Here is a 10443-nt window from a genome sequence, read left to right on the forward strand (position 1 = left end):
TTGGGGAAGTGAAATTTTTTTTTTTATTTTTTATCGATTTTTTTAATAAAAATCCGATTTTTAAAAAAAAAAAAAAAAATGTTTGAAACCAACGGCTATGCCGTTGGCGAATGGGAGACCGCCACGTGTGCGTCCGCTGGCACGGACGTGCTCGATACATCGAGCAGCGCCGTGCCAGCGGCGCGGTTGCAGCGGTGGCGGTCCTTCGCCTTGCCGCTGGCACGGACGGCGGTGGCGCCAACCGCCACCGCTGCGGATGCTCTTACTCCTACCTCAGTACCACCCCACCCCACCCACCCCCCAACCCACCCAACCATAACCAAAAGCAAAAAGAAGAGTGAGAAGAGAGAGAGCTTGGCCCATATGAAGGCCGAAAAGCAAAGCATGTAAATCATAATAACACAACCAAAGAAATGCACCAATAGCTTCTAAATCTAAACCAATTTCTTTTATTTTTGTTGGGAAAGAAGCATATGATCTACTGAGTTCTGACATCCAACATATGCTAAAATCTTGAAAAGCAAACCAAAAATTCAGTTATATACAAATAACCACCGCAAGATCCCACCTTTCCTCACACACACATATATAAGCAATCCCTTTTCTCTCTACATGAGTCTTGCGATTCCTTCCGTGACTAAGACATAATCACACCCTCTTTCTCAACACTACTCCGATGGTGGCTGCCGCCGCCGAAGACTGCTCCGCCGGGCGCACGGTGGTGGTGGGCGTCAAGCTCGACTCCTACAGCAGAGAGCTCCTCACGTGGGCTCTCGTTAAAGTCGCCCACGCCGGTGATCGCGTCATCGCTCTTCATGTTCTCAAGAACAACGGTGTGTGTGTGTGTGTTTCTGAAATTTTAATGTTGTTTTGTCTGAAAATTCTTGCTCTCTGTTTTATCTTTCTTTTGTGGGATCATTGTATTTTGAATAAAAATGCAGTCTTGGATTGAAATCAGCTTAATTAAGCTAAAATTTACCCCCTTTTAGTAGTTTGAAGTCTCATTTATTGATTTGGTAAAATGGGATTGTGAAGAAATTGTTTTTGTCTGAAAATTCTTGCTCTTTTTTTGGGTGGGAATTTATTTTGAATAAAAATTCGTTCTTGAATTCAAATATGCAAGAATTAAGCTAAATATTTACCCCCTTTAGTAGTTTGTAGCTTTTTTTAATGATTTGGTGAAATGGGATTGGGAAGATATTGTTTTTTCTGAGAATTCTTGCTCTCTGTTTTATCTTCTTTTTGCTATTTGAGTGGGATCATTGAATTTTGAATAAAAATGCAGTCTTGGATTGAAATCTGCTTAAACTAAGCTAAATATTTATAACCCCTTTTAGTAGTTTGTAAATTTTTTTTATTGATTTGGTGAAATGGGATTGTGCAGAAATTGTTGATCGTGATGGAAAATCATCCCTTCTCTCTCTAGTTAAAGCTTTCGATTCAATTCTTGAAGTTTATGAAGGATTCTGTAATTTAAAGCAGGTAAAACTATTTTGTTTTTCTCTGTAAATTCTTGAAATGCCGTACTTCATTATTACACATTTGTTTGTTACAAAAATTATTGAAATTCATGGTACGAACTGACTGTGTTTAATATGATGAGTAAACTGTAGCGGTGAGGTGACCAATCTCATTTTTTGGTGATGTTTCACATAAATTAGACTTTAGGTGTTGCTACAAATTAGGTAGGATAATGTGTCAAAAACTGTCGGTGGATCTAAGCTGCCTAGCTTCAAGAATTTATGTCACTTTCATTTATGACAACTATGACTTTCATAAACCTCAGTGACCAATCTTATTCTATTTTGAGACATTCAGAACTAATTCAGATCAATTTGGGTGTTTGTCTGATGACAAAAGGAGATATTTGGACCAAAAAATGACTATTTCCCCTTGCATTGTTTGGACTAAAAGTTGGTAATCTGATGCTAATAATGTAGGTTGATCTCAAACTAAAGATCTGCAGAGGTTCGTCGATTCAGAAAATCCTTGTTCGTGAAGCTAAATCTTACTACGCGTCGGAAGTTATAGTGGGAACGGCTCAAACTCATCACACGATTCGTTCTTCAGCATCCGTTGCTAAATACTGTGCAAAGAAACTGTCAAAGGAATGTGCTGTGTTGGCTGTGAACAATGGGAAGGTTGTGTTTCACCGCGAATCTAGTTTGGCAGCGTCGCGTGTTAGTGTCAAAGGTAGTTTCTCGTTGCTCATGATTGTGTAGTCTAAGAAATTTTATAAGACACCTTTGCTTATTGTGCTGCCTTTGATCTTGACTTGAGCAGAACTCGAACATAATCGTAGGAATGGTTTACTTTCTGCTCTGCAAAGATCGTTCAGCAAGAACATCAAAGTGCTTAACGAAGGTGGTGATCCGATTAGGCCAATGCTGACATGGGGAGAAAGTGGTTGTGGTAGACCAGACTTGGTTGAGCAGAAATGCTCGATTTGCACGCCAGATTCAGTGACATGGCATGACTCGTGCAGGGAGGCAGCTGAGGTGCCTTCAAAGGATGAAGGTAAGAGGGAGAGGGATTCTTCGATGGCGATTGTTCCGGTGAAGAAGGTGGAGGTTGCATCCGGTTCGGTGTCGTTGTTGCTAGGGGGGTTGTCTGAAGTGAAGCCTGGTTGGCCGCTTCTTCGCCATGCCATGGTTCGTAACACTAGCTCTTCACAGATTCAGCAAGTGAGACAGATATCCGTGGTTCAGTGGGCGATGAGGCTACCGAGTAGATATGGATTGTTTATCGAGAATTCGACTAGGAAAGACTCTGACTCCTCAAATCATGACCAAGATCATCAACTAGATGGAGAGAGTGGTGCAATTGTTCCTGTTGGGAATGAGGCCGTGTCTGTTCCATCGAGCCCCGACTCCGTTTCAAGGTCCTTGCCGGAGGAGCTGGAGGGCCTTCACGAGAAGTACTCGGCCACGTGCAGACTGTTTAAGTTCAGGGAACTTGAGCTAGCTACCTCCAACTTCAGAAAAGGTTTTTATCTTTTGCTGAAAATTATATTTGGATTAGTCCTTTAATTTAGTTTTTGCTACTCCTATTTGACTACATTGTTGTATCTGTCAAATTCTAGGGAGCATAATAGGTAAAGGAGGCAGTAGTCAGGTCTATCGAGGTTGCCTTCCCGATGGGAAGGAGCTTGCCGTGAAGATCTTGAACCCATCCGAGACTGCTCTGAAGGAGTTTGTCCTAGAAATCGAGATCATCACCGCGATACATCACAAAAACATAATCTCACTCTTTGGATTCTGTTTTGAAGACAATCATCTTCTCTTGGTGTATGATTTTCTATCAAGAGGAAGCCTTGAAGATAATCTTCATGGTAAATTCCATCCACCAAAAATGATCTTTATCTGTGTATGAATATCTTGTTCCCTAATGGAATTGCCTTTTGCAAACTAGGTGATAAGAAGGATCCGTTCTCATTTGGGTGGAACGAGAGGTATAGGGTCGCTATAGGTGTCGCTGAGGCTTTGGAGTATCTCCACAACAGAGAAGGGCAGCCTGTGATCCACAGAGATGTTAAGTCATCAAACATACTTCTATTCGATGATTTCGAGCCTCAGGTGGTAAAACTATACTGATCAGCTGGATATTTCATTTCCTACTTATGAATTGGTTCAACACTGACAAAATTCTCTTTGATTCAATTTTCAGCTTTCAGACTTTGGGCTTGCTAAATGGGCATCACCGAATTCGACTCACATAACTTGCACTAACGTTGCTGGCACGTTCGGGTTAGTATCTTTTCTCTGCTTAAAAGCATTCTTGGATTTGAAAACAGTATGACTCAACATGTTTTTCTGCTTCTGATTAGATATTTGGCTCCTGAGTATTTCATGTATGGGAAGGTAAACGAGAAGATAGATGTCTACGCCTATGGAGTAGTTCTTCTCGAGCTTCTCTCGGGGAGGAAGCCGATAAGCAGCAACTGCCTTAAAGGACAAGAGAGCCTTGTTATGTGGGTATGTGTATGTTGTTAGGCAGTCTTGTTTAACTTTGACAGCAAATGTGAAGATTATTCTCGATGATTCGACAGGCGAAGCCAATTCTGACATCGGGAAAGCTCACCACGTTGCTTGATCCGAACCTAGGAAGCAACTATGATCATGATCAAGTGGAGAGGATGATTCTAGCTGCGTCGCTCTGCATCAGACGTGCACCACGTGCTCGACCCCAGATGGGCCAAGTAAGCGGTTCTAGTCTTCGTCTCACTCCAAGAAAAGAGTTCGACTTAACACTCCTTTGTTGTTGGCAGGTTTTGAAGCTTCTCCGAGGCGATCATGAGGCCGTGAAGTGGGCTAGACTGCAAGTGAACGCTTCTGAAGGGCCTGTTTACATTGAAGTTAGCAACTCCGTGGAAGGGTTTGATGCAATAGACGACGAAACCATCTCACAATCCAATATGCAGTCCCACCTCGACCTTGCAATGCTTGGCGTGGAGGAGGATTTGCTCTCCGTGAGTAGCAGCGAGCAGAGGGTTTCCTTGGAAGATTATCTACGAGGTAGGCGGAGTCGCTCTTCTAGCCTCGACTAATTGTGTTTTCTTGCAAAATGCAAGGAGAACAAAGGGGAAAGGAACTCTAGTAGTGTGCTTGTGTGTTTTGTTTGATGGTTGTATGTTGGCATTTGTTACTCATGGTGAATGTGGGGCTTGGATGTGAGGTTGGTTTGTAGTTTTGTCCTCCTCCTCCTTCCCTTAGTAGTTGTGAGAGTGAAGCCATTCTTTTTGGTTTTTTTCAATCAGAATATTTAGGTTTTGATTCAAAAAAACCATCTAAGTGTAGTTATATAGTGATTACATTATACATAATAATGTGGTCATATTCATTCTCTTCTTCTAGTCTTCCATCCCTCCTCTCTTGATTTTTAGATTAAACTCGATTCGGGTTTGGTTGATCTCCCCTTCAAGCTTCAATAAATGGGATCGTAGTATTATTAGATCATACCTCATATTCGAGGCAAATGTGTCATCGTAAGCGACAAGCATTTGGCGATCTTGCTTTGATATTACCAAAAATGTGAAATAAAAACTTCCGTGTCAATGTCATGATTAGATATCAACATGTAAATTGTCTAATTTTTAGAAAATAAAAAAGATCAACTTAAAATATTGTGTGAACCACTTCTCATATCACGATGACCATGTTGTAGTGATGGTGGCCGAAGCTTTTACACTTTAGATGTCAAAAACTACACCACACATTCTAAATTAGTTAGATATACGTGCTTATTTCCTCTTCATTGAGATACCTTTTTAGTTTGAAAACGACCAATCTCTAAGTCGTACACCACAATCCACATAAAGTGCATCTACTTTATTCATAATTATCTTTTGAATAACCGAATTTTACAATTGTCATGTTACTTTTCACCGGAGAAAATATTCGTGAAAATTTATTACTTATTTCCATTTTTGTCCGTCTCCAAAATTTTTTCGCCTTTCACTTTTACTATTTTTAGTAATAGACTCCACGTTCTACTAACTCATTTCCACTAACATTTTATCATAAAACTAATATATAAATATAGGACTTACATTCCACTAACTTTTTCAACCCACTTTTTATTATGTTTTTTAAAACTCGTGTCAGATCAAATGGTGATAAATTATTAGGGACGGAGTGAGTAATAATCAAGGAGATATTTCACTAGAGTTTTTACACTAAATTGGTACTTAAAAATTGTTGGTAAAGTGTATATGTATTACTTCAAGAAAGCTATGCTAGTGCAACAATATCTTATATGCATCTTGACTCATATTACGGAGTAGTTCATTATTTTTCCAAAATAAATAAAATGAATATACAACGAATAGATATTATTGATGATCTGATGAAAAAATGTTCTGATGTTCTACAAGAAAATGCAATTGGTGGACCATTTTTAACTTTCAATGGCATCCATTGACACTTGGGTCCAGCTTTGTTCATCCAATATCCCATTCCTTCCAATCTCCCTTTTGTGGGACAAATGTATTTTTAAAGACCATGTGATGTTTAATCGAATTTTAGTCATTTAGGACTAGGTTTAGTAAAGAAATGATAATGGATTCTATTTTTGTACTCCATTTATTAAAAGATGCAAAGTGATAGTTAGTTGGCTTATTAAACAAATGATAATGAATTCTAATATTTTTATTTATTAAAAGGTGCAAAGTGTTAGTTGTTTTTCAATTACAGTAATTTGAGTTTAAATATAAATTTTAAAATCTAAAATATATTCTGTATACATAACTATGAATGAAGGTGTTATATTTGGGGTGGAGGCAGAGCTGCTTTAGAATCAACTACAAATTAATGAAGATGTAGTAGCTCTCACTTAAAAATATTGTTATATTTTCTTTTGGTTTGGCCATAGGTATTCCGAACACCGCCTTAGACCATCCGCAATGGGTGGACGATGGCACGCTCGATGGCGCGCATCGTCCGCGCCATTCATCGTCCGCCCCCACTGTGGGTGTGTGGCATAGGCCGCGGACGATAGTCGCGGCCTATGCTTCGGGCGCGACTTAAACCGCGGACGATGGCTATCGTCCCCGCCATCGTCCGCCTCATTGCGGACGCAGCGGACGATGGTCGCGGACGATGGCCATCGTCCGCGACATCGTCCGCCCCATTGTGAAGGCCGCGGACGATGGCACGCGGTTTCGTTTTTTTATATAAATCTCGTTTCTCATTCAGTTGTGCATACGAACATATCGACTATCTCTCAACATAATCTCTCTCAACATCCAACGAAAATGAATCCCGGCGAAGACACCAATAGTTCTAGTTCGTCTGATTCCGGTCGTTCGATTGACGAAGCATTAGATGCAGCCGTTGAAGAGGCCATGGCGGCATGCTATTCGCAAATGCAGCGCGAGAAGGCGGCGGCTGAGCAAGTCCATCGTCCTATTCGACCTAGGACGTATGTCCGACGCAACCACGAGGAAGCTCACATGCGTCTGGTTGAAGACTATTTTGCCGATCAACCACGTTGGGGCCCGACTATTTTCCGCCGCCGGTTTCGAATGTCGAGGTACCTTTTTCTCAGCATTGTTCGTACATTGTCTTCACGTGAAGAATACTTCACGTTTCGGGAGGACGCCATTGGGAAACCTGGCCTTACACCATTGCAAAAGTGCACGACTGCTATTCGTCAGTTGGCATACGGCACCACGGCAGACCTTTTTGACGAGTACCTCCACTGTGGGGAGACTACAGGCCGCGAGTGTCTGAAGTACTTTTGTCGGGGGATAGTAGAGGCCTATGGCGACACATATTTGCGCAAGCCGACTGCCACTGATTGCCAAGGTTTGATGCAGATGCACGAGACGGTGCACGGGTTTCCTGGGATGCTCGGGAGCATCGACTGTATGCACTGGCAGTGGAAGAACTGCCCGAGGGCGTGGAGAGGCCAATTCACAAGTGGATACAAGGGCAGCCACCCGACGATGATACTCGAAGCCGTCGCTGACTATCGGCTTTGGATCTGGCATGCTTACTTCGGCGTAGCCGGGTCGAACAACGACATCAACGTCCTCAACTCGTCCACTCTCTTCACCGACCAATGTAACGGCAACGGCCTGGCCATAGAGTTTACTGCCAACAGACGCCAATACCATATGGGGTACTACTTGGCCGACGGCATCTACCCACGGTGGCCAGTTTTCCTAAAGACAGTCAGCTGCCCGATTGGTGAGAAGAGGGTTTTATTTGCGCAAAAGCAAGAGGCGGCGCGGAAGGATGTAGAGCGGGCATTTGGGGTGCTCCAATCACGGTGGGCAATTGTGAAGGGCCGGCTCGTTTCTGGTACAAGGAAGTCATCGCCGATGTCATATATGCGTGCATAATCATGCACAATATGATAGTCGAGAGTGAAGGCGGAAGCATCACCGATTGGAATGACGACGACCGTGCATCTAGCTCTGCCGGCACATCGACCGAGACACCCGATAGAGGGTTACCGTTAGGTTTCGATGAGGTTTTATCTAGGCAGGCCTCAATGCGCAACCAACAGGAGCATGCGCAGCTCATGAGCGACATGATTGAAGAAGTGTGGGCTCGTAACCGCCGTCGCTGAGTTTGCGTTTTTTATTATTTCGCATTGTAATGTATTAATTTTTATTAAATGAATGAAGTTTTAAAAATTCATATTTTAAATGTATTTTAGTTTTTTTTTAATTCGTATGTATTTTGTAAATATTACAAAATTGATGATGTGGCGCGCCTTAGGGCGCCCACTGCAAGTGGAGAAGGAGGAGGATAAAAATGCTGACGTGGCGCGCCATAGGGAGCGCCTTAGGGCGCCCCACTGCTGATGGTCTTAAGCATAATCCGACTAATCCTGCATGATTGGAATTGTAGATTAAAATCAAAAGTCTCTTAGTGGTTTGAAGTGTTTGGATCCAAGACCTCAAAATTACAATAGTTTCGCACTACCAATTGTGCTACAACTTTGTAATATCGTAGCATTTTAATTGAAAAGAATCTTAAATATACCAGTATCATGGAAATTGCTTTTTTGTTTAGAATAGTTTATAAATAAATTATTTGCAATTAAAACTTGCTATAGAATAATTAATCAGTTTAAATCTTGGCCCAAGTATGCCACCCTAGTTAGACCTGTATAATAATTGGGCCAATTTAAAGAAGTATATTTAATTAGAATTCATTTTTTTGGGTACTAGTTTAGATCTTACTCGATTCGTCTTATAGAAATATACAATTTAGGATTGACACAAGTTTTAATATTTAATTGATAAAGTAAAAGATAAAGGATAAAAAGTTGGAGAAATTGTGTAGTGAGGGTGGGGCCTATAAATTATAAAGTAAAAGAGAAGAAAAAATTGTACCTTCTTCCATTCCAACTAAGTTGAGTCAAAATTTTTGGACACGAAGATTAAAAAATTGTGTTAAAAAGTATTAAGAGAAAATAATAAAGTAGGAAAGATAAATAGAGAGTAAAGTAGGAAAGATAAAAGAGAGAGTAAGAGTGATTGTATGTTTTGTTTTTAAAGAATATGACTCAATTTAGGTGGGACGAAAAAATACCGTAACTAGATATGAACTATTTGTAATGGAAAAAAAATTCTCTCTCCGCCCCCGATTAAGAGTCACACTTTGACCGAGTACGAGTTTTAAGAAATGTAAAGAAAAGTAGGTTAAAAAAGTTAGTGGAATGTGAGACCCACTTTTTTATATTGGTTTTATAATAAAATGTGAGTGAAGTGAGTTAGTGGAAAGTGAGACCTATTTACCATTTATGATAAAAATGAAGTGTGTCTCTTAATTGGGGACGGACCGAAATGAAAAAGTTTGACTTTTAATTGGGGAAGGATGGAGTATGACTTATTAGTTTTTGTATAAATCATTCATAACCCACGTTGATGAAGAAAACCAACATCAAATATAAAAACCTTCTTGGTTAGCTAGCGATAATGATATCACGAATAAAATCAAATTAACCTTACATAAAACGTGACAAGATAGGCAGTATAGTCTATTACTTACTCGGTTACTCCCACCTAGGGGTGGAACGGTACGGTATACCTTACCGAAACCACCATACCGTAAATTCGGTATGCGAAAAAATCATACCTTTATCTTACCAAAATTTTCGGTATACCGAACTTCGGTAAACCTTATTTTCGGTATGGAGAATTTTCATACCGATATCGTACCTCATTTTTGGTATGCCGTACCAAAGTTCGGTATACCATACTTTTGCGGTATACATTACTTTCAATATCAATGAAAATTGAATATTTGAGTTTTTAGAATAATATTTATATTTTATAATAATTTAAATAATATACGGGGTATTAAATACTAGTATATTTTATTCATATTATATTATATTATATTTCACAATAAATTTTATAATTTAAAAATATATAAAATACTTTATATATTATTATATTCATATTTTACGGTATATACCTTAAATTACTGTATATACCGAATTTCGGTATGCCGCGGTATACCACGGTATATAAAAATTCATACCTTTACCTTATCGAAATATTTCGGTAAGGTATCATACCGTACCGAAAATCACGGTATACCAAAAATTTGGTATTTTTTGAATTTTTTCGGTACGATAAGGCCGGTATTTCGGCATTTCGGTATTTTTCCCTAGCCCTACAGTCCCACCCAATCAACAAAGAATTTATCAAATAAGACAAAAATAAATGAATATGCAATGCAAGTAATTATATTATTCGGACTCTTTGATTTAAACAAAACCAAAATAAGTTTCCAACATAATTACATACTCCTATATATCCTATATACTTCATTCAATTCTCATCGATCTTCTCTTTCCCTTGCTTCTCTTCCTCTCTCTTAGAGCTGGCATTGAAAGCAACACTGCATAAAAAAACAAGCATTTCAATATAATACCAATTACTTACCTAATATACTGATCTCCATGTCCCAAGAAAGTTGAGTC

The 10443-nt window shown here is 39.8% G+C and overlaps 1 protein-coding gene across 2 annotated transcripts; it reads left to right on the forward strand.

Annotated features, from left to right (window-relative positions):
- The first annotated feature begins 355 nt into the window (after positions 1-355).
- On the forward strand, positions 356-4852 carry LOC121780309 (probable receptor-like serine/threonine-protein kinase At5g57670). Of its 2 annotated transcripts, XM_042177869.1 has the most exons (10): positions 357-833; positions 1385-1482; positions 1941-2193; positions 2284-2985; positions 3083-3331; positions 3412-3575; positions 3667-3746; positions 3827-3974; positions 4049-4198; positions 4268-4852. In XM_042177869.1, the coding sequence occupies exons 1-10, from the start codon at positions 677-679 to the stop codon at positions 4544-4546; spliced, it is 2280 nt and encodes a 759-aa protein (XP_042033803.1). In that variant the 5' UTR covers positions 357-676; the 3' UTR covers positions 4547-4852. The 2 variants fall into 2 exon arrangements, with proteins under 2 accessions (XP_042033802.1, XP_042033803.1); XM_042177868.1 differs by having other exon boundaries at positions 356-833; positions 4049-4852.
- The last annotated feature ends 5591 nt before the right edge of the window (positions 4853-10443 follow it).

The sequence above is a fragment of the Salvia splendens genome, chromosome 19, assembly GCF_004379255.2.
Source record: "Salvia splendens isolate huo1 chromosome 19, SspV2, whole genome shotgun sequence".
In the NCBI taxonomy this organism is placed as follows: Eukaryota; Viridiplantae; Streptophyta; class Magnoliopsida; order Lamiales; family Lamiaceae; genus Salvia; species Salvia splendens.